Below are 25,542 nucleotides of genomic sequence, written 5' to 3'. Positions count from 1 at the left end.
ATTTTCTGTATTCCTTTTTAAAATTTTAAAAATGTTTGTTTGTGCTATTACAGTTGTCCCAATTTTCCCCCTTTGCCCTCCTCTGCCCAGACTGCCCCTTACTTCCATAGTCAACCTCCACACAGTTGTCCACCTCTGTGGGTCCTTCACACTTGTTGTTAGCTAATTCTGTAATCTGATGCTTTGACATCTGAGCCTTGCTGATCCTGGAGGAACTGCCCCTCCCAGGGCTAGCCAAGTCCTAGAGAAAGTAAACAACTCCAACCAATCAATCCAGAGCCCACACCTCAATCACACCTTTTATTGGTCTCTCCCACTCTAGGCCACACTCAGGGCCAGGTACCAGATAACCAGGTTTAGTCTCTGCACCTCAGGGCCTGCTGAAATTATTCAAAAACTCATCTGTCCCATATCTGCATATACTGCCTCACCCATCCCTCCCCATGAAACCACCAAGAAAGCTTTAACTCACTAATTCCCTCATTCCCTCCTGACTGATCCAGGTACTTCTTCATATAGCCACCCCCCACCCCCGCCCCGGCATGGTGTTGGACTCATGAGTATCAACAAACTGCTATCTCTTGATCTGTTTGTCTATTATTATTCCTAAATAATGCAGATATTAGTCCTAAAACAGGCACATGCCTACATAATAATTATATATAAATAATCATAAAACTTTATTTTAAAACAAACCACCAGAGCCTGAAGCTTGCAAAAGTGTTATCAGAAACACATGTGAAAGGAGTTTGGATAAATGAGATTGTTTAAATGCCCCTGTAGCTCTTACCAGGAAACAGAAGCATTTGTGGAAGATAACAACAACAACTAATAAATAAAGCCACAGAAGAACATAGTTGTACCCTTTTATTGGCACAGTCACTTTTCAAAGGCTGGTATGAATAAAAAGTTTTGAGTAGCAGGACATGATGGTCTAATGGCACCACTCAGAGCTTTCTGACAGCCCACAGAAGCACATCAACAGACAAGGCAGTTGCATTACAGGAGGGTTGAGGATATACAGCAGGTGAGCCATGCAGTGGAGCTTGGAGAGGACAATTGTCTTGTGATGTGGCATTACTGCTCGAACCAGTAAATCTCAACGTGCTTATTTGTATGGTGTAGACCTTAAATGAATATGACCCTTTCATCCCAACAGCTATGAATTTGAAGCCATACATGCTGAATGACACAAAATTTCCTGTAACTTATACTTAAGTCAGCAGATGAGATTTAATTAAAAAGCTCACTACCCACATATCCAGAAATGCAGGGCATAAGAAAGAACTGCCTTCTACTCAATGAACAAAATATAAAACATGGGACTTGTTCCATATATATGTAGGGCGAAGCTAAAACAACAACATAGTCCCGAGATTCTTAGGTATTTTAGGTTAAAAAATGGCATGTGAAAGAAAAAAATTCTAGAAACAATTTTTAAAAATATGTATTTTGAAGAAAGGGAGCACCACCAATTGCATAAAGTTATAAAATACAGTAAGAAACATGTAAATAATTTTCAGGTTCATAATTCCAATAAAACACAAACACCTACAAGGAAATAAAACACATGTCCTGTAGAGTACATTATAGTAAAATGATTGGAGTTCAAGGAGCATGTGGTCAGACTATATAAAAACAAATGTATAGTGTGCATGGATCCCTCCTCTCCTCCACCACTCTTCCCTCTCCCACCTCATCCACACATTTTATAGCTTTTTTTCTTGCTACATAGAGGTAGCATGGCCCTATAACCATGAAGCCTGAAAATCAGAATGTATCCACACAGAATGGGTAAGAAAACACGCACACACAGTCACACACACATATCCAGGGAATCTCGGGTATTTAACCTCTCTGTGCTGTGCTTTTCTGTGTAAATGTGTGGAGAGAGCACCCAGTGTGTATCGGAGGCAGCCTTCTGTTGATGCAGCCTGGAATCACTAGGCAGTTTTATTCCGAGTCTGTAGTTCGGACTACATCAGATGGTTGTGTCCCAGAACTCAGAAGGCAGCCTGCTGCAGGAGGCCCCTTCTGGCTTCTTCAGGAGAGTGGGTTTTTTGCAAGGAGGTGGGGGAGGCCCTCTGGGCTCCGAGTGCTGCAGGATTTGCTGCCAGTCTTCTCTTTCCTCACAGAGCTTTCGCCTCCAGTCTAGGAGTTCCTGCAGGGCCACACTTTCATTCTCTGAGAGCCTCAGCTGATGGATTACCTGTGGTAGGAAAGAGGGGAGAAAAAGAGTAATGCCAAATACGAATTGTGTGTGAGCAGCACAACATGTATAATAGTAACATCTGGATGCCAAGGGACTGGACTTGGGTCAAGAGAGACATCATTTGTTCCCTGTAAAACCTCCAGGCACTCAGTAACTGGCATTCAAGTGGATCGGCTGTGAGCTGCTGAATTAAGGTGAATGGAACAAAAAACAAATCAGTGGAACATTTAGGATAGGTACACAGGTTAACATGTGATATACCTCCAGGTGATACAAGTAAGACTTAAATGTCTATTTTCCCTTTGCCCTATTATTATGTATATTCTTATAACATCTTGTACTTTCTCTTTATTTAACTTACTACAATTGTAATTCTGTCTGATGTTTTTGGATTTTGAAAGGTTCTCCCCATTCTAGGATCCACTTCATCTATGCATGATTACTCTCATTATCTTTTAAGGTAATGTGACGCCACTCTGACCACCATGCACTGACCCAAGGTTGGACCCCCTGCTCAAGAGGGCCCACTTACAGTCAATGTTAAGAGAGGACCACAGTAATATAGAAACCATTTCCAAGAGTTACGTGTGACAAGAGACAGCCACTAAAATATCAAATGAGCTCAGTGGAGTCAGGTAGTTGTGCTTGAGACCACCTGCCAGCCCACTGGTGTGTCCATGCATGAGCCACTTCATGGCAGTGAGTCAAAGCTGTGATCTAAACTAGCAGCTGTGTGCTCCCTCAGATCTTGAGACTGCAGAGATGAGAATTTTAGGGGCCTTTTCAGGACAACATCAAAACATGCAATTGTATCCGTGATTTTCCTTAGGGCACCTGAAGAGAGATGCCCTGGAGACTGCACTTGCCCCCTCACTGCAGCTGGGGCACTTGAGGACAACCAGGCTACATTGACTGCCATGGGCTTCCCCTGCTGCCTGCAGCCGGTAATCTGTTAATGGCTGGACATTGCAGAAACCAGTATTTCTGTCAATTCTAAAGTGAGTATGCTGGTTTTAAAAAATGAGGTTCTAGGTGAGGACAGTAAAGGAGGATAGGAATATTGGTGGAATTCATATGAAATGAGATGGCTCACTCCACCTCCAGAGCACCTGTTACTTTTGGCCAGTGCTGCTTTCATCCTCTTCATCAAGACAAAAGAGAAGAAGAGCAGGACACAGGAGTTTCTGCTTATGTGACAACAGGTGCTTGAAAGAAGCACAGGTAATCAAGTGTTCAGGACAATTCTAACACCAACACCTTCACCTGGACAACCAAGCCTATTATCTGCCCCAAGAAGGAGAATTTGAAGCCTAGACTCAAGCTGTTGGACAGAATGTTCAGATATGGTGTTAAAACACAGAAACCAGGAGGTCAAATCCATATCCAGCATGCATAAGTAGATTTCTGGAGCTGGTTTTTAGCAGGAGTTTTCCCAGACTGAATTTACAAACAAGGAAAAAATTAAAAACCTAGGTGTGGAAAACAGGACTGTGGTCATCCAATTCCTAAAGCAACCTGCAGGCATCAATAGAAAACAGGCTGCTAAAGCAGCATGCCCCACTTAAAAGGACATTTTTCTCTAGTGCCCAGGACTGCACCAGAATGACCTGGAAATGAGATATTGTCCTATTGGGAAGACTCTACTGTCAGGGAAGTGAGCCAAGAAAGTGAGGTGGAGGGTATGCATAAAAATTATTTATTCAATAAATACTTTAGAGTACTAAGTAGATACTGAGCACTTTTCTAAGTACCTTACAAATGTTAACTCATGTAGTCCTTCCAAGAACTCTATAACGCAGTGCTAGCATTTTGTGATGAGGAAATTGAGGCATAGAGAGGTTAAGTAGTTTTTCCAAAGTCACACAAAATACTGGAATCAAGCAGGCTGGCTGCAGAGTCTGCCTTCTTAGTGATTACTCTATAGTGCTTATCGTTTACTTAGCAAGTATATCCAGGATGCTAAAGATTTCTATACCACCTTCCTTTTCCCTTCTTTTTCTAAGTGGAATTTGAGTGAAATCTGAATGTTTCCTTTATTCCTCTCTCTTCTCTACCCATATATTATGTGGTGATTACATTTAGCTTCAGTCTCATTTACTCTATGAATATTAAATATCTGTATATATGTTCCTTGGCATACATTCAGTATATAATAGCAATCTCCAAAAATGCTGCCATTGGATTTATTTTTATGAGAGAATAATTAATTAATAGAAGGGTATGACTACCATCTTAGCTGATTATTTTCCCAAAACTCCCTTGAAATATCACCTTCCTTAAGTAATAGAAGTTCATATTGATCTATTTAGAAAACAAAATAAAGAACTTCTATTTCTGCATAAGATTTCATAGGTCATGGCAGGATACTTCTCCCACATTATAAAATAAGAAAGGAATAAATTACAAAAATCATATTTTTAAAACATCACAAAGCCCTGGAAAAACTGAGAACTAGAGAAACCAAATTTCTGGATGGAGAGAATCTTTCTGAGCAAATGAATAATTACCAGCTGCTTTTTTTGTGGGATGTGCATCTACCAATTATATACTTCTGTAGGTCTGGAGAGCTCCTTCTAGAAGAAACAGAAAACTGTACAATATTTTGCAGGTACATGGAACTTGAGACACAAATTGGAAACTTGAGGATCCTCAAATACATGGCCATTTTCCCCAAGAGATATTTGTTAAGTTATTCAACTGTATGAGTAAGTGATGCCTTGGGTCAAAAGCTTATAAAAAGTAGAGTGAAATGTCCTATAATGACAGAGATGTTTTCAGAAGCAGTATTTTAACAGGGGAGAGGAGAGCCTCAAGCACCTGACTAGTTTCATCTTAAAGATTTTCAGGCTTTAAAACTGAGTGGGGCACATGGATGGAGTATGGGGCTCTCAAATACAGAGCTGGAGCTCCTGTACTGTTTCAGTGCTAAGGGACCGTATAGGTTTTCACTCAAAGCATGGGAAGGTGCAATGTGAGGATTAGAGGAGAACCAGAAATAAACTGGTTCTCCAACACAGCTCCATTTGTGATTGGATTGATGTGATCATCCCTTGTCTTTGCTTCCTAACAAAGGATGATGATAACCTTTTATGTAGAAAACATCGTCTATAGCATTCATAGTTTGTTTATATACAATGTTTCCCATGCAATCAGAAATTACTATACATGTGAAGAGACAAGGAAATTTACCAAAATTCAAACTATAAAACAGATTCAGAGATGATCCACATACAGAGTTAGCAGGTAAAGACTAAAATACCTATGATTAAATATTTAAAAGAACAGAAAAAGGTGGATAAATGTAAGAAATAGCAGAATGGACATGAACATAACAGGAGTATCTGAAGTAGAAGAAATACAAAGAATGTGGCAAAGCAATTGTCAAACAGATGTTTCCAAGACTTGTGAATAGCGTCAATACACACATTTAATCAGCTCAGCAAATCACACAAAAAATAAACACACATCTTCACCAACAACAAGAAAATACAAGGCATATCATATTAAAAACACCAAAGACAAAAGACAAAAAGAAGTACTTTAAAAATCCAGAGGAAAAGACATGTTACCTTTAAAGAAATGACAATGAGAGTGAAAGCGGACTTTTACAGAGTATAATTGGAAGACAGAAGACAGCAAATCACAGGTTAAAGTACTGAAAGAAAGCAATTCAACCTAGAATTTTGTATTAAAAAAATCCCTTAATTATGCAGGTGAAATAGAAATGCTTCTGGACAAACAAAAATGAAGTAATTTAACATCAAAAGTCTTGTGTATATGTGTGTGTTTTTAAGGTGAGAGAAAATGTTATCAGATGGAAAAATGGAAATTTAAGAGAAAAGAACAGTGGAATTAAATACATGGGTAAATATAAGTTATACATTTGTAATGCTTTATAGACTTAAAATTAAATATAAAATAAGAATGGATGCCACCAATAACTTCCAAAGCCAGGAGGGGTTTCATGAAGTTTAGAAGTTCTGAAGTTCTAGCAGTATTAGGGAAATGGTAAAAGTAATAAAATCTGTTATGATGGAATAAAGTACACATTTTATTCTGTAGTGAAACTACAAGAACAGTGAATGTACAGTAAATAAGTTAATATAAAGGAAATGTGAAATAAATATTTGATTAATCTAAAAGAAAGAAAGAAAGGTACATAAAGAATATAAAAGTGGAGTCAACTCCTAACAAAACAGAGTAAAGCACAAAAACTAGGCAAACAGAATCCAGATCTCCACCCAGCAGTTAGCCTTGCCCTTTCATGGCCTGATGTCATGTGCTGGATTTATCTTCACGCTGATGTGAACATACACCGTCCTCATACCAATTGCAAAATGCATCCATTTTATATTTCTTCTCAATCCACAACTCTCAGTAATTTTGCATAATGACCAAAAACATACACTACGTGAGACCCTCTGCTAAGTCCTTCATAACAGGAAGAGATTTACAGATTCAGTTACTCCACAGAAGCTGCACCAATTTGTGAGAGTGACTTTCAGTGGATGCTGATTTGAATAAGGCTTGTGGGGAGTGATTCTGACATACAATGTCCCAAATCCCCTAAGTCATTGCTTCACTGGAAAAATTGCTCTCTACCCTTTCAAAGCTTCTCAATGTTTATTAAAAAAATCTGAATTCCCAAGTACATTATAAAAGGTGAAACTTATATATACAAACCATTAGAAAGCACTTTCTTAATGAGGGTATTGATGTCTTGAATAATGTAGTGAGTACAGAAGAACGCTGTCTTTGAGTCAACAACTAATAGCTCTTTATGCTTCCTTGATAAGCAAAAACTAGACTGATGTTTGCAATAATCAACCAATGCTCAGAATAAACTCTTTCATTGAGAGATCTCATGAATCTTTATTTTCTATTATGGAGATTAATAGGTATTGAGTAAAATTTAATAGGTATATAAAGATAGTTGGCCAGAATGGCATAAATGAGATGTTAAAATATTGACATTATTGATCTTCATTTAAAAAACAAAAAAACAGGATCTTCACAGGTTATGTTTTAAATGAAGGCAAAAATTCTGTGTAAGGGTGTATGACAGTCACTATTTTCAACACAGTGAGGTTCAGAGAGCATTTTAAATTATGATCTGTGAGACAATAAATGGAAGATAGGACGAGCTCTGACTAATGTTTAGTTTGCTTTGGTTAGATTTATTAATTAGATTTGAGGCATACAAATCATAGTTGTCACAGCCAAGAGCTTTAATATTTTAGAATATCAAGCAAATGTAACTATGAATATTATTTAAATGGTGGTCAAGTAATATATAAGCAACAACAAATAATTATAATATTATTCAGTACTGTAAAAAATCTAAATCAGTGTTTCTCCATTCTTTAAATTTTATAATATATCACTAATAACAAAAAACCTCATAGCTTCCTTTACCAGTATTTGATATTCCACAAAAATATTATTATTAACAAGGCCATAATGACTTTTTAACAAGAATTTTAGTTTTGATATTGAAAAGAAAGCATTTCTTTTCAGAAAGAGAAGAAATGACTCTGGAGATTAGGGATGCTGCTGGCAATGTAGGCTCAGAGTCAGATGGTCTCTCATCAAGTCTCATTTATCTGCGTTTGTTGGTAGGACAAGGATGCCATGTTTGTGTGTGGTGTGTTTTAACTTAAATCTTGTTTTCCACTGCTTTAAAAGGTACATTACAACCCCATGTCACCACTTCAGATAGCTAGTCACTTATTTGTTTTATTTTCTGGCATATTTTAAGTATTAGTGTTTGCACACAAAATCATCTTTCAGAAACAGAAGGCAAGTGTTGTAACTGGGAAAGTAAAAAGTGTTCAACACACCCGAACATTTGGGTATAAGATACCCTGCTTTTAATGGAACTTTTATACATGTCACTCACACAAGTGTCTTAATGTGTTGCCCATGGCATAGAGATGGAGTTAGTCAAAAAGAGGGAGGTTTTTTAAACTTTTTTTCCTTTTTATAATTTATCTGGGAAAGGAAATTCTATGGAGGAGGGTCTGCAGAGACTTCAAAGAGGTGGTAACTTTTTATCTAAATTTTAAAACATGAGATGGTCAATCAGATGGAAAGGGGCAGGAAGAGATGTTTCCACAGGATTTAACATAGACATTGAACTTTATTCTTTAACAGAGAATCACAAACCTACAAAGACGTTGAGGTTGGTTGAGCAGAGACAGTATGTATGAAATCCTAAGTCAGAGTGCCTAGAATGGAATCTTAAACTTGTCACCTAATGGTTGAGTAACCTTGAACAAATCTATCAGCTTCCACATCAGTAAATTAGGATCACACTAAAAATCTACCTCAAAAGGATGGATAAAGATTACATGAATAACACATATGAGCTACTTAAAAGTGAATGCTCTATAAATGTTTGCTATTATGACTTTGTCATTATTAGCTGTTTGACTTGAGAGAATCTCTAAACATTCTGAATTATAGTTATCCTGATGGCTAAGTCAGAAAATGTTAAATGTAATGACTTCTCATAATATGGTCCTATATAAAGGACCATAAAATCTCCCTTCCTGATTAAGATGAAGCTCTCAAAATACTGAGCAACACACTGGATCTATAATACAATTATGATGTATACATGATTTTATTTCATTTTTAATATATTCTATTGATTATGCTATTACAGTTGTCCCATTTTTCTCCCCTTAGCTCCCTCTGCCCTGTACCCACCCTCCCACCATCATTCCTCTACCTTAGTTCATGTCCATAGTTCATACATATAAGTTCTTGGCTTCTCTATTTCCCCTACTATTCTTAACCTCCCACTGTCTATTTTGTACATATGATTTATGCTTCTTATTCCCTGTACCCTCTGCCCTTCCCCACTGATAACCCACCATGTGATCTCTATTTCTGTGAATCTGTTCCTGTTCTAGTTGTTTGCTTAGTTTGTTTTTAGATTCAGTGGTTGATAGTTGTGAGTTTGTTGTCATTTTACTCTTTATATTTTTTATCTTCTTTTTCTGTTAAGTCCCTTTAATATTTCATATAATAAGAGCTTGGTGATAATGAACTCCTTTAACTTGACCTTATCTGGGAAGCACTTTATCTGCCCTTCTGTTCTAAATGATAGCTTCACTGAATAATCTTGGATGTAGGTCCTTGCCTTTCTTGACTCTGAATACTTCTTTCCAGCCCCTTCTTGCCTGCAAATCTCTTTTGAGAAATCAGCTGATGGTCTAATGGGAACTCCTTTGCAGGTAACTCTCTCTTTTTATCTTGCTGCTTTTAAGGTTCTCTCCTTGTCTTTAATCTTGGGGGACTTAATTGTGATGTGCTTTGGTGTGTGTTCTTTCTTAGGCCCAACTTTCTGGGGACTCTCTGAGCTTTCTGGACTTCCTGGAAGTCTATTTCCTTTGCCAGATTGGGGAAGTCCTCTTTCATTACAGTTTCAAATAAGTTTTCCATTTCTTGCTCTTCTTCTCCTTCTGGCACCACTATGATTGGGATGTTGGAACATTTAAAGTTGTCCTGGAGGTTCCAAAGCCTCTCCACATTTTTTTTTAAATTCTTGTTTCTCCATTCTGTTCTGGTTGAATGTTTATTTCCTCCTTCTACTCCAAACTGTTGATTTGAGTTCCAGTTTCCTTCTCCTCACTGTTGGTTCCTTGTACATTTTTTTAATTTCAATTTTCATAGCCTTCACTTTTTCCTCTAATTTGCAACCATACTCCACCATTTCTGTAAGCATCCTGATTACCAGTGTTTTGAATTCTGCACCTGATAGATTGGCTATTCCTTCATTGCTTAGTTGTATTTTTTCTGGAGCTTTAATATGTTCTTTCATTTGGGCTGTATTTCTTTGTCCGGGTGCACCTGTTACATGGTAAGGAGGGGATCCCTAGGTATTCGCCAGGTTGGGGCAACCCACATGGTTGCATTGTGGTACTATATGTGCAGGAGAAGTCCAAGAGGAAACAATGCTGCTTCCTCAGCTTTCTGTTGCGCGTGGGTCACCGGCTAGCAGTGACCACGGCACACTGTGGATGGCTCGACAATACGCGAGAAAAGACACACATGCACAGAGACAAACCAGTTTCTGTGGGGGAAGTAGGGACAGAATGGCCACCCCCCTAGTGGGGAGCGCGCCGATCCACCGTCCATACCTGCTTTTATTAGGCTCATTTTGCATAATAACTCAGGTAACGTACAATACTCATTAGGGGAAGTAAGGAATATATAAAACAAAGAACTCTGCCGGTCTATTGAGTTGGGGGGTCAAAGAGCTGTAAGGCTGAGGAACAAACTAGCTTCCTCCTAAGACCCTCCTCATTCAACTGAGAGCATTCTTGAACAAAGAAGGTTTCACAGTAATTTACATGTTCTTTCTTAGGCCTGATCACCCCGGGAAATCCGCACTTCCCAGTACCGAGCTGTACTTCCCCCGTCATTGTTTCAGGCTTAGGTGGAGCCCGGGAACTAAGGCCACCGAGAGATAAGGAGATTTTCTTCCGGACGCTGAGAACTCAGACTTTGTCAAAGCCGAGGAGTGAGGGTCCATCACCCCCCTTTTGCTGCAGCCCCCAAGTCCTTCTTTTGGGGGGCCTCCCAAAGTGATCGTGCCTGGCTTGGGTTGTTCCGCCCGTGGGGAATCTTACCCGTCTTTGGCTAACCGACCAAGCTTTTTGGGGGGTTCAGTTATGAACAAAGCAGCAGAAACAGCATTCCTGCCAGGAAGATAAGCTTTTGTCTCCTTGCTGGCTCACGGTTCCAAGGGCGTTCCCTTAGCCTTAGCCTAGGCGGGGGTCTCAGCTTCTAATACCAGTCAGGGCGGTTCCCAACAGCTTTCAGCAAGGTTTCAGTCACTTCCTCTGCTACCCACAAGCAAATTGGGCCCTTCTGTACTGATACCCAGGTGGGTGGGTTTGTGTATGTTCTAGGACCCTGTGAGTCTCCAACAAACTCTCCTGTAAGGCTGGGAGTTTCTGCTTCTGCCTCAACCCCCACAGGTTTTTTCAGTCAGAGGTTTTGAGGCTTTATTTTCTCATGGTGGAACCCTGCGTTGTATGGTCTGCCTTGCTTCCGCATTGTTCCTCCCGGTTTAGCCACTCGAGAAAGTGGAACTGCTGGCTCCACCAGCCACTACCTCACCCAGTCTGCCAGCTGCTGCCTTGCTGTGAGTCCTCTCTACCCAGCTGCCCGTCTCTGCCTCTCCTACCAGTCTGGATGAATGTTTCTTCTTTAACTCTTTGGTTGTTGGACTTCCATACAGTTCAATTTTATGGCAGTTCCGGTTATTTTTTGTTTTTAAATTTGTCGTTGTCCTTCTTTTGGTTGTGTGAGGAAGCAAAGTGTATCTACCTATGCCTCCATCTTGGTTGGAAGTCTATACATGATTTTAAATTAAAGAAAGATACACAGGAAGAAAATTATAAAAAGATCTAGAGGTTTTTTGAATTTTAGGAATAAGGTAAAAGGTAGACATAGATTTTAGTGAGCAATTTAAATAACAGTTAAATGTTTCTGAAATTGGGATTTGTTTGTTTGTTTTCAGGGGCCCTTAAGTTCTTGGGACAATCTACAATGTTTTGCATTTTCATTTTTATAATATTTTTTAAAAAGCAATATAATTGTGCTTTGGATCATTTTAATACCTATTTTTTAAGTTAACAGTGAAATTTTAATTTCTGACTTTGTGTTTTATCTAAAAGCAGATTAACACAAGTGATATTTTTTATATTCTTTCAGGTTAAAAATAAAAGAGCAGATGCATTTAATATGCAAGTAGGCATTCTTTTCTAAGAAAAATCTAAGTGATCTGATAGTGTAGGTTTGCCCAGCAGTTTAAATAGAAAAAAAAATGACAAAGTCCAGACTGGTGTGGCTCAGTTGGTTTAGTGTCATCCTGTGAACCCAAAGTCATGGGTTTGATTCCCAATCAGGGCACAAGCTTGGACTGCAGTTTGGTCCCTGGCTAGGGCAGGTGCAGGAGACAACTAATTGATATTTCTCTCTCGCACTGATGTTTCTCTCCATCTCTTACTCTCACCTTTCTGATATCTCTAAAATTAAAAAAGTGACAGAGACTTGGGTAAAACAATGGCACAGGATGGTAGAAATGTACCAAAGTTCATGGAGTCTGAGTCAGTACCATATTCATATTTTCAACAGTAATTTCCTGTCAACTAAGCAAAATCATACCCAATATAAAATGTTTATTTTACATTTTTTGCTTTTGTAGGTTTTTGTTGTACTTGAAGTTGTAAATTTGCTTTGGTTTTACAACTGTAATGACAGCTAAAAAAGAGATTTTATGTAAAAATTTAATTAACATTATAATAATTTAAGAAATTTTAAGAGTCAAAGAGATTTTTTTTCATTTAAAAAGGGTCATAGATATCATTAAGGTGAGAAAAAGGCCAATCAATGTGTGTAGAATTCCGTGTGGGTAGAATTAGTTGCTGCTTGACAAGACTAGGTGTGTCCTTTAGAATCCAAACTAAGTAAATTAATCTTTACCCAGCACAGTGCATCCAGTTCGCTTTACATGGAGGGTTTAAATGGAGTTAATGTATGAATGCCTGAATACATGTTTGAGAGCAGGAACAGATGTTACCACAACACACACATATCTCATTTTATTGCCCACCACAGATATAGTATTTTTTTACAAATTGAACATTTGTGGCAACCCTGCATCAAGCAAGTCTATAGGAGACATTTTACCTATAGGCTCAAATTATGGTTAGTATTTTTCAGTAAGAAAGTATTTATTAATTTAGGTATGTATATTGATTCTAGACATGATGTTATTGCACTCTTAATAGATTATAGTATGGTATAAAGATAACTTTTATATGCACTGGGAAACTAAAAAAAATGTGTGTGACTTGCTTTATTATCTTATTTGTTTTATTGCAATATTTGCTTTGTTGTGGTAGTCTGAAAACAAGCCCACAATATCTCTGAGGAATGCCTGTATGTTAGACTTGTGGTTTCACTTTCTTTACAACTTATGGGTAATTGTGCAACTTACCCCCATCAAGACCAAAAAGAGAAAGGAAGAGAGTGCCTTGAAATAATGCCAGACTGACCCTGGATAAATCCCATACTTGAGATAAACCTTATATCTCAGATTCAGATAAGGCCGTTTCAAGCCTTCCATCTTTAGTAATTCATTAAAAATGCTCTGATGCTCTGAATTCACATAGTGTGTGGGTCATCTCAAACCCATCACTTACTCTGGATCCAGCCTAGATGGACTTGAATGGCTAGTGAGTAGAGTCATTGAAAAGAGTGGAACAGTCAGCATGGCCTTCAAGGTGGTCAAAGAATGCAATACCTTAAGCAATAAAATAACCTTTTCTTATGCTATGGTCTGAATGTTTGTGCCCCCTACAATTCTCATGTTGGAATCCTAAAACCCAATGTGATAGTATTTGGAACTGGAGCCTCTGGGAAGTGATTCTGGGAAGTGATGAGGGTAGAGGCCTCATGAGCAGGTTTAATGCTCTTAGGACAGAGATGGAACAGAGCTCCTTTGCCTCTTTTGCCACTTGAGAGTAGAGTGAAAAGTCTGTTACCTGGAAAACAGCCTCAACCTTGCCTCCTGATTTCAGACTTCATACCTCCAGAACCATGAGAAATAACTTTTCATTGTCTCATAGCCATCTGGTTGAAGCAACCTGAACATGCTCCAAATTATTATTTTCTAATAGTATCAGGTGGGGGGGAATGGTGTTCTTCTATAACAGGTACAAAACCTGGGATTCTAGAAGAGGGCACAGGCTGTTAGCTTAAGTCTTTGAAAACAAAATCTTTTGATGGAGAGTATAAAAATAAATTGTAAATTATTCTGTGATTTTTATTTTTAAATTTGACATTCGAAAGAGATCTGAAAGGTCCAGAGTCTAAGGGCAACTTGTGATTCACTATGAAAAAGCACTGAATCACAATTTACTGGGAGCTGGGATGACCTGATCCCTTAAGAAATTGACAAAGGATCCGCTCCACGACCACGGGAAGCCAGGCAGTATTACTCAAGCATCCCCTGTGTGTGCTACACCTAAGCGGGAAGGGGGTGGGGCAGTCGTATTTTAAATTTACACCCCCCTGTAAGTTTAGACCTAAAATGGAGCCTTTGTTGCACCCATACCTCCATGTTTTTCTACTCTTTTTGTTGTCACCATTCATCCCTCCTATATTCTCTTCCACTTCCATTCATCCCCTCCATCCCCACCCCCACTCTCAATTCCTTCATCATCCCATCTTCCCACCTGCCCTGGGGCTGTGAGCCTGCTTTCTATCTATGAGTTTGTTCATTAGATTCCACAGATGAGTGAAATCATATGGTATTTGTCTTTCTCTGACTAGCTTATTTAGTAAAATGCTCCTCAGGTCCATCCATGCTGTCACAAAGGGTAAAATTTTCTCCTTTTTTATGGCTGAGTAGCATTCCAATATGCAAATGTACCATAAATGTTTTATCCACTCATCTACTGATGGACACTTGGGACACTTCCAAATCTTGGCTATTATAAATAATCAATTGAACATAGAGATGCTTATATTCTTTCAAATTAGTGTTTAGGGTTTCTTCAGATAAATTTCCAGCAGTGGAATCACTGGGTCATAAGGTTTAAGGAAGGATAACAGAAGGGAGCTATGCCATTTACCTTCAATAAACAGGTATTCCTCAACACCACATTTCAAGCTCCCAGCATATGTGGGCAGATGCATAAATAATCCCAGTCCAAATTCATTTCCCTATGGCCAAGGATATTCATCCTTGAACAAAATCTTTGACCTTCAGTAGGTTTTTAATCAAGAATACTCCTTCATTGAAACTGTAATCCTTGGAAATGATGCTACTTAAGACACTGGCAATTACAACCTCAACAATTCAGTATGGGGGTTAAAGGAATGCTTTTATTTTGTTATTGAGAAAATTTTACTGATTTGTTATTTAGAAAGTCAAGATGTGAATCTAGTTTCCATTTTCCCACCCATATTTATAAAGTATTTGTATTTTCTAATGTCCAGGAGATATTAACTAGGTATGAAGAGTTTGATAAAGGGATGTAAAGATTGAGTTCATACAAGTTTTATATATAAAGTGGATGTTATATTTAGTTCACTTACTTCCAGGGGTTAAAAACCATTAAATTTCTCACAACCTAGAGGAAAATACAGTATAATATAAAGGCTTAATGAAGTTTATTACTTATATATCTATTTATTAATGGTATTTTATTATCATTAATACATTTTAAGAGATGAACTAATTAAAAATGGGATAAATTTTGTTCATTTCCTGTAGATATGCATTTCTATGAATAATAATAAATGCAAATTAATAATTTGCAGTTGATTTTTACCTTAAGTCTTTCCCTTCTATGATAAAAATAGCTTTTGTTAAATAATTAATATGTAAAATCATGTTGCTGTTCATTTGTCACAGAATTGATTTTTCTATTGACTATTCACCCAAAGGTGAAAAGAGGCATTTACTGACATTTTTAGAAATTAAAAGAAGGAAGTGTCTCAATTGAATAGTGAGTACTAGTGTTTCAAATGAAAATCCTATTTCCACTCCATGCTAACAAAATGTTGGAGGAAATGTAAGAGGAAAAATAATGTTAAAAAATGAAACTCAAAAATCACAGTTTGTAAAAACAAAGTTTATCTGAATACATCCTAAAATATGGTATAAAATAACATGTGATTCAAAAAAACCTTTAGTTAAAAGATTGTATATTTCTACACTTCTAAAAAATCAAGAAAATGATCTGAGAACAAAAGCAGCATTTCTGGTTTAGGCAAAAAAGAACTGAGCCTTCCTAATTTAGAGATAAGCATTTATACAGTAGCCCAATTATGTTCATTTTTGCTTTTTATTTATTTTTTGACTAAGGGTTAAATAAAAGGGAAATATCTCCTATAAGGTATGTTACACATTCTATTGGAAACAAGAGTAGCTATATCTGGACAACAAGCAGTGAGAATGGGAAGACAGGATTTTATTTTTTTTACCTTATCTGTACACTTTGATTTCTTTTAAAAGTTAACCACTGTTCTTTATTTTTATAACAAGTAATATTATATTGGAAGAGACTTAGTACAATTTAAATGGAAATTTATTTACATTTTTCAGTTGATATTAAGTTCATAGCTATGAATAAAAATGGGCATGTTTCTATTAATAGAAAGTTTTAAAATGGAAATTTTAAATTCTACTGTACATCATGTGATATAATTAATTTGTGATATTTTAGGATAAGGATTTTGTATGAGCTCTGGACTCTGGACTCTAACCTCAATTCATTTAAAAAACATGGCAGTATAAGTGAATAGCAGATTCTAGCAAAAATTGATAACATATACTTAGAGTATGCTTATAGTAATGACATGGTATAGTAATGGGGTTCAAGTACAGGAACTATATGGAAAAACATAAATCTATTATATTGGAAACAGAAGTAAGAGTGCTATAATTCCTTTTAAAATATTTTTCTTGGGATTATGTGGGACACTCTCTGCAAATACCAGGAGGTATTATTGGGAAAATTAATGTACTAAATTTTATCTTTCCAAAGAATAAATCTACTCACATAGTTTGTTTATTAAAAAATCTTCAATGCCACTGTTTTGCACCAGCCTAAATAATCAAGTTAACAAAATTTAGCAAGATACATAAAATCCTATATTTCTGACCACACTAATTATTTCAACTTTATCAACATCCATTCTCACATAGACTATATGTCAGCCCAATCACATGTACACAAACATACTCTATAATTCTATTTATCTTCTGTACAACAGTCCTGTTTCAAATGTCTAAATATAGAATCTCCTGAAGTTTCCAAGGCCCAGCTCTAAAAGTTATCCTCATGATACTGTTTTATATTCTTGAAGCATTTTCACGTTATTATTCTAGTAGATTCTTTTTTGAATGTATTTTATTGATTATGCTATTACAGTTGTCCCATTTCCCCCCTTCTCTCCCCTCCACCCTGTACCCCCTCTCCCACCCACGTTCCCCCCCCCCACTTTAGTTCATGTCCATGTGTCATTCTTATGAGTTCTTTAGCTTCTACATTTCCTGTACTATTCTTGCCCTCCCCCTATCTATTTTCAACCTACATTCTATGCTACTTATTCTCTATACCTTTTCCCCCCTCTCCTCCTCCCACCCCCCCCCCTGCTGCTAGCCCTCCATGTGCCCTCCATTTCTGTGGTTCTGTTCCTGTTCTAGTTGTTTACTTAGTTTCTTTTGGTTTTGCTTTAGGTGTGGTTGTTAATAATTGTGAGTTTGCTGTCCTTTTACTATACATGTCTTTTCTTTATCTTCTTTTCTTAGATAAGTCCCTTTAGCATTTCATAAAATAAGGGCTTGGTGATGATGAACTCCTTTAACTTGACCTTATATGAAAAGCACTTTATCTTCCCTTCCATTCTAAATGAGAGCTTTGCTGGATAGAGCGATCTGGGATGTAGGTCCTTGTCTTTCATGACTTAGAATATTTCTTTCCAGCCCTTCTTGCCTGTAAGGTCTCTTTGGAGAAATCAGCTGACAGTCTGATGGGAACTCCTTTGTAGGTTACTGTCCCCTTATCTCTTGCTGCTTCTAGGATTCTCTCCTTTGTTTTTACCTTGGCTAATGTAATTATGATGTGCCTTGGTGTGTTTCTTCTTGGGTCCAACTTCTTTGGGGCTCTCTGAGCTTCTTGGATTTCTTGGAAGACTGTTCGCTTTGCCAGATTGGGGAAGTTCTCCTTTATTATTTGTTCAAATATGTGCTCCATCTGTTGCTTTTCTTCTTCCTGTTCTGGTACCCCTATAATTCGGATGTTGGAACGTTTAAAGGTGTCCTGGATGCTCTTAAGCTTTTCCTCGATTTTTTGACTTCTTATTTCATCATGTTTTCCTGCTTGGTTGATTCTATCTTCCTTCTGGTCCACTGTATTGTTTTGAGACTCAGATTCCTTCCTTTCACTATTGGCTCTCCTCCGCGTATCTTCCTGCATCTCTTTTATGGTAACCTGCATCCTTTCATCTATATTGCGCCCAAAATCAACCAATTCCGTGAGCTTTCTGATCACCAGTGTTTTGAACTGTGCATCTGATAGATTGGCTATTTCTTGGTCGCTCAAAAGGATGAGTCCTGGGGGACTGATCTGTTCTGTTGGAAACATGTCTTATGTCTTTCCCTGTCTCTGGTCGCTCTTGTTACGGTGGGGGGCAGAACCTTAGGTGTTCACCGGGTCTGGGCACCCTGGTCGCTAGATTGTGATGTTATGTGTGTGGGCGGGAGCGGGAACAGTAGTTCTGTTCTCCCGGGCTCAGGCCCTTCCTTGGGATCCTGGGCCGCAAGCTCCGCCCTGGTCCACAATCGCTGCCTCACTGGGTCCCCCAGCCGCAGCTTGCGTACTCAGGGACCACCGCTACGTTCTTGCGCCCCGGATGGCTGTTGCACTGATTTTGCGCCAAATTTTCCCTGACTTCCAAGCGCCGCCGACCCACGCCAGCCCCACGCCCGCCCGGCTCGTCGTCTCCTACCAGTCTGGATGTACGGGTTTACTTCAACTTCTTGGCTGTCCGACTTCCATTCAGATAAATCCTGTCAGTTCTGAGTGATATTCTATCTGTAAATTATTGTTGTTCTAATCTTGGTTGTGCGAGGAGGCATGGTGCGTCCACCTATTCCTCCATCTTGCCGAAAGTCAAATTATCTCTAATAGATTCTTATAACCAGTGAAGTATTGTTGGCCTCATTTTATAGATGCTTAAATTCATCTTTAAAGTCCAAACTCACTTGGCTAGTGGTAGAGTCAGGTGCAAATTCAAATGCACTGAGTTCAGTTTGATCTTCTTAGGTAGTAATTACATTGCCTTCCAAGAAGTTTTCCTTGTCTGTTAATCAATGAACACATGTACTTTAAGAGGTTATAAAGCAGAAGGTGCTGTGATGAGTTTGACAGGATTTATAATCACAAAATATGACCTGCTCCAGCAAGAAACATTCATTCAAATTGAGCAACAAGACAAATACACAGAGTTAAATAAATAAATGCTTAAATAGAACATGGAAGCAAAAATGTCACAAAGCAGAACAGCATTAATTGACTAAAATTATATATATATGTACATATATATCTCACTTTTGTTGGAATATAGAGGAGACATGACACATTTCAAGGCAATATAGTCAAGAAATTCATACTGGGCTGTGGAGTTTTTTTCTGGATTAAAAGGATGAGAAGGACACAAAAAAGAAGTAAGAGCATTCGTGTTGAATGGTATAAGGAATGGTGTTCATACTTTTGTTCATGTCTGCGTTTTCAACTGCAAAGTATACAAGACAGAAAAATACCCTGCAATGTGGTATGGGACTTGAGAGTTGACATTGAACTAGCAATGGAGCTGTGAATAAGTCTTTCCCTGACTTGTCTGATTAGCTAATATCTTAATTAGCATTGTTTTGTAGCAGTTCATCAGTTAAGTTATTAATTTCTCAAGATACATTTTCTGGAAACAACCACAATCTGTATGTTATGGTGTTAATTATAATTAAATAAAATGAAGACAACCATTTTATAAAATTTGATTAAAAAAATGATTAACCCAGTCCAAATAAGTTTAAAAAATAGCTATAGTTAGGAAAGGGGTATAGTTTAGAAACTTCATTGGCCATGAAATTTAATGATTGGGGGAAAGCATCTTCTCTGTTATCAACCTTGAGACTTCCTCCAAAATTTGGTTACCATTTAGAGTCATCCAGTTTAGAACTAGAGGTAAGAGAAGCAATTCTTTATAATCACTAAATGTACCAAAAAGTTTCTAAAAATATTAAAATATTTCTCAGGGTGCTCAACTTGTTATAGGGGATTAACTTTGAGGAAAATTAAGTCCATTGATTCTGAGAAATTTCTGAGAGACCAGTTTTTAAGAGTTATAAGCTCTGGTTTTATGCACATATATACTTGGTGGGAGCACCATTGATCATTATTTTGTGTAAAAAATGTGTGATAAGTAATATTCTAATAATTCTATCATCAGAAGATATAAGTGTGCACAATTTTTGCTATCATAAGGAATAAAGATGGCTAATAATAGAGGCTAAACTTAGTTAAATACCATAAGTAATGATGCTCAGCAGCAACATGTAAAATATTAAGCCAAATAAATGATGAAGGGTGATAGTGTTACCCAAGATAATGTAACAGGCAGACCACAAATACCAGTGGCTGACACAAAAAGAAGTATATTACTCACATTAAGGCCAAAATTATTGTTTCTCATCAGTGAGTGACCTTCCATGTTGTCATGAGTATACTTTGCATCTTCTTGGGTCTTGGACTGTTCTGTATCAGCTTTTGGATAAGAAAAGGCATGGAATATTCCTAGGCAAAGGGAGGTTTGCATGGGTCAAGCTATAAACCAGCTCACATCACTGTGCCTCCTATTCTATTGGCTAGATCTCAGTCATATGATTATTCCTAACCACAGTGGAGGCTGGGAAATGAAGGCTAACTATGTATTTATAGAGAATATGAACTTGGTGGTCACAGTGTCTTCCACTGTGATGCTGGAGTCAATTAGTGTCTTTGAGGCACTAATTGATCATGGTAAATTATGCATGTACAAATGTTATACAATAAGGAAAGGAAAACAGATTTAAAGAAGGATTAGGAAGGAAAAGAGGAGATTTTGCCAAAGCAGGCAATATTTAAGAGTAAATTTTTTAAATCAAGACTTCATTCTAAATATATATATAATAAAAACCACCTGGAAGTATATACAATTAATTCCAGATCACTTGATCTTCACATTCTAGGCTTTTAATATCATTGACTTCATGACACTTCTTTGCAATGTCACACTTTGTCTTTTTTAGAACCTGTTCTGACAGAGTCAGAAGTACAAAATGACTTCTGACAGAAGTACGTTATTTCAAATAATAATGCAATCATAGAAATCAGAGAAGAATCAGGGCTATGAGGTCTACTAAAATAAATAAATTCCTTCACCAATGTTAGATGATCATGTTTCAGCATGATGGAACAAGACACTATACTTAAGTAGTCAGGAAATCTGGGTCCCAGGTTCCCAGGTGTCTCTCTTCCAATTCTGTTATCTTGAACAGTAATTGAGGTATTTGTCTTGCATTTTCCACTTACAGAAAAAGCAAATATTTATCCCTAACTTATATTCTAAGTAAAGTTTTTGAAAGTGGTAAATGGGTTTAAAGAAAAACAATACAATATAGCCATAAATGATATTTTATATTTATGTTGTAGTTTATAACTTAAACAAATCCCTTTTTAGAATTAACATTTTGTAATTAATAATAATTTCAGCTTCTCTTCATTTAAATACTAGTAGAGCTCCACTCTAGTTACCCTGGCCATCTTGCAGTTCAGACATGCCCCTGTCTCAGGGCCTTTTCTGTTCTCCTACATGAAATGCTCTTCCCTCACATCATCTCCCTCCCTGAATTCCTTACTTTATTTTTTCTCAATGAGGCTTTTGTTGACAACCTGATTTAAAAGTACAACTCAATCTTCCTTCATATCATTCTTGTCACTTTTAGCCCTTCTTATCCTGTTTTACTTTTTAAAAAATAATTTAATAGTAGTCCCCCCCACATTATCTGTGGGGAATACAGGCAAAGACACCTAGTAGATGCCTGGAACTGCAGATAGTGTTGAACCCTACACACATATACTTTTTGCTAATGTTTAATTTATAAATTAGGTACAGTAAGAGATTAACAATAATTAATACTAATAAAATAGAATGATTATAGCAATATACTGTAATAAAAGCCATGTGCATGTGGCCTTTCTTAAAGTATCTCATTATGATATTTTCTTTTCTTTTTTACTTTTCTTCTTGTGATGATATGAGATGATAAAATGACTGCATGATGAGATGAAGTGAGGTAAATAATATAGGCATTGTGACATAGTGTTAGGTTACTATTGACTTTCTAAGAATACATAACTAGTACTTTATGGCGTCTATATGACTTATCTGAATTACCCAACATCAGTTATCTTGCACTTTGGGGCCATTATTAAGTAAAATAAGGCTTACTGGAACATAAGTACTGTGATACCACAACAGCTGATCTGATGACTGGGATGGCTATTAAGTGACTAATGGGTGGGTAGAGTGGTAGAGTGCACAGCATGGAGATGCTGGACAAAGGGATGAATCCTGTTCCAGCTGGGATGGAGTGGGACAGCTCAAGATTTCATCAAGTTATTCATAATAGCATGCAATTTAAAACTTTTGAATTTTTTATTTCTGGAATTTTCCATTTAATATTTTAGGACTGTGGTTGACCACAAGTAACTGAAATCACAAATAAGAAGGGATGACTATATTTCCTTTAAGCATATTATACATATTGTTTATTGTTTGATTTCCCATGCTAGAAGTTAACTTCCATGAAGGCAAGGATGCTTATTTTGTACACTAATATATCCTGAATATCTAGATTTGTGCCTGGCACAAGTGAATCCTCAGTAAGTATTGGTTAAATGACTGAATAAATGAACCTCTGAAAATTCAATTTTATGCAATCCACTTTCTTAGAATTCAACACACATATATCATGTGCTTTATTTTGTTTTATGCACTATGCATATATATTAACAGTTGTATACATTAATACCATATATATCATTCTTTATGCAGAATACAAGGGATCTTCCAGAGTCAGTCATTTTTATTGTGACTCTCACATTACATGCCAATTTTAGAACCTAATTACCATATAAAATGTGACATTAATATTCTCTAATCAATGATGCGATTGCATGTGATCCTATTTACCAAGTCTACTGGTACATTTTTAACATGGGAATGAATTACAATATTTGATAAATGTAGGAATATTCTATCAGTCTGCTTTCTCTTAATTCTTCTGAGGCTGCTACTGGTTGACAATTATATAGAGCTGGCAATTTATTAAGTGCTTTGTGTTCAGAATACAAAAATGATTAGGATGCATTAATGGGAGTGCATATAATACAATGAGAATGGTTTGCATGACATCCCTATATGTTCAGATGTCTATCAGGATCTACATACACACACTAGATTATAATACAACAAAATAAATTGTATAAAAGGGATTCACATTATAGAGTTATAGGAACCAAATTACAGAGGTAACAAACTATATTGCTTGGAGGGTGGGCTCAAGGATGCCATCAAGAGGAAAGCAATATTAAAAAAGCATGTGGAAGGTCAGTGACAAGTGTGGAGAATAGTTCATTTCTGACAATATACTCAGCATTAGGAGGAAGTTGGCAGCATGGTCCTATGTGACATAAGGTGTGTAAGATTGTTATCAGTACAGAAAAATGTAAACTTACATTGTTATTTTACAATATTATCAAAAAGCAAATTCCAAGTAGCTTAAAGTTCTAACTGTAAAAAACAAACCTACACTTTAATATACCTTTACACACACACACACACACACACACACATACACACCAAGATCTGTCTGGAAAAGTCCACCCATTGTTAATATAATGAGAATGATTTGTGCAACATTAGTATAACCTGGCAGCCAATGAGAGTGGACTGGAATGTGCATGTGTGAACAATGATGACTTCATTGTACTAGTCAGTGGGGGCAGTAGATGCTATTAAGTGAGCATGTATACTATGTGGCTGTGGCATCCAAAATGACTGAGTGAACAGAGCAATGAACCTGCATCAAATTTTCCATTAAGCTTGAAATTCCTCCATGGGAACTATTTGGATGATTCAGAAGGCCACCACTATGGGCAACAGGAAATTGGCAGCTTCATCACGGTAATGCACCCACTCATGCATCACATCTCATGCAGTTTTTGTTAAAACATCAAATCACCCAAGTGACTCAGCCCCTCTACAGCCCAGATTTGGTGCCCCATGACTTCTGGCTCTTCCCAAATCTAAAATCACTTTTGAAAAGGAAGAGATTTCAGACCTTTGATGAGATTCAGGAAAATACAATGGGTTAACCAATGGTGACTGGGACAACTGTATGATGTCATTGTCCTATTGTCTGGATACCTTCAGGATAGAAAAAATATATATGCACATATATGTATGTATATACTTATATATATTTATGTGTATATACACACACATATATATATGGCAGCAGGGTAAGAAAGATTTTTTTTAGTAAGAAAGATATTCTTGAACAGAACAAGAAAAGCACAGCCTATAAAGATAAGGACAATCAATTTGACTTAATAGCATTATAAATTTATATGCAATAACTACATAAGGTGGGCCAAGATGAAGCAAGTCCGTTACAGCCTATTTCTCTCCCTAATTATAATGAAAACATTAGATAAAATACATAAACATCAATCGGAGGACTCAAAGAAGTAAACAAAAACAAGTGAGTTGTGGAGGGAATCAAAACTTAGAGTGAAAGCAGAATAAAGACATGTTTGGATTAAAGACAGTAAAGAGAATTCCCTAGACTTGCTGCAAATAAAATGTTAAAGGAGATTTCTCAGGGTAAAGTGAATGATAGTGGAAGGGGACTTAAAACTCCAGGGATGAAGAGCCATGGATATGGTAAGTTATGGGACAATAAAAAGATGATTTTTATCCATTAAAGCTATCTAAAACATGCATGATGGTTGAAAGCAGAGTTATAACATTGTTTGGGAGAATATGTTCAATGTATGTAGATGTGGCATGCTATATGTGACATATGTGACAACTATAAAGTATAGAGATGTAGCGTATGTGACAACTATAAAGCAAAAGTCCATAACAGAGGTTTAACAAGACAATTACATTTCAAGTTTATAGGAGTTTGATGATTGCAGCATCAAGGACACAAGTACATGGTTTTGACACACACAGTTCAGCAGAAGTCAATGGTGAACAACAGCTTAATTTCCTTCTTATTCTTTTTTTCTGATTTACCTTGAAAACCCCATGATGAGACAGTCCAAAACAAAATATGAGACAGTGCTGAAAGACGAGACTCCCAGCTCAGGCAGCACTCAAGCAGTTACTGGGGAAGAGCAGACAGTAAGTATGAATAGTATAGTTGCTGATGACCCAACTAAACCAGAGCCAGAAGGACGTCTAGTGGGTGATGTGCACAAAGGTGAAAGGAAAAGATGATGTTGTACCACATATACAATTGGAACATATATCACAAGAAGCATGAACCAAGGTAAAGTGGAAATGTAAAGCAAAAAATGGAACATCTAAACATTGCAGTGCTTGGTCAGAGTGAACTAAAATAGACTGAAGTGGGACATTTCCAGTCAGGCAATTATAAAGTCTTTTCTGGAAATGACAAACACAGA

General features: G+C 37.1%; 1 protein-coding gene across 3 annotated transcripts in view; it reads right to left on the bottom strand.

Moving 5' to 3' along the window:
* Positions 1 to 887: 887 nt before the first annotated feature.
* MYO16 (myosin XVI) overlaps positions 888 to 25,542 on the bottom strand; it is a 627,599-nt gene continuing 602,944 nt past the window's right edge. For all 3 annotated transcript variants that reach the window (XM_045821913.1, XM_045821912.1, XM_045821911.1), the window contains exon 35: positions 888 to 2,209. In XM_045821913.1, coding sequence (XP_045677869.1) covers positions 1,982 to 2,209 — 228 coding nt within the window. In that variant the 3' untranslated portion in view covers positions 888 to 1,981. The remainder of the gene's footprint in view (positions 2,210 to 25,542) is intronic.

This window comes from Phyllostomus hastatus, unplaced genomic scaffold (genome assembly GCF_019186645.2).
Source record: "Phyllostomus hastatus isolate PE091 unplaced genomic scaffold, TTU_PhHast_1.1 phas_scaffold_46, whole genome shotgun sequence".
NCBI classification, from domain to species: Eukaryota; Metazoa; Chordata; class Mammalia; order Chiroptera; family Phyllostomidae; genus Phyllostomus; species Phyllostomus hastatus.
The sequence above is the reverse complement of the archived record's forward strand: the minus strand, read 5'-3'. Positions and strand labels throughout refer to the sequence as shown.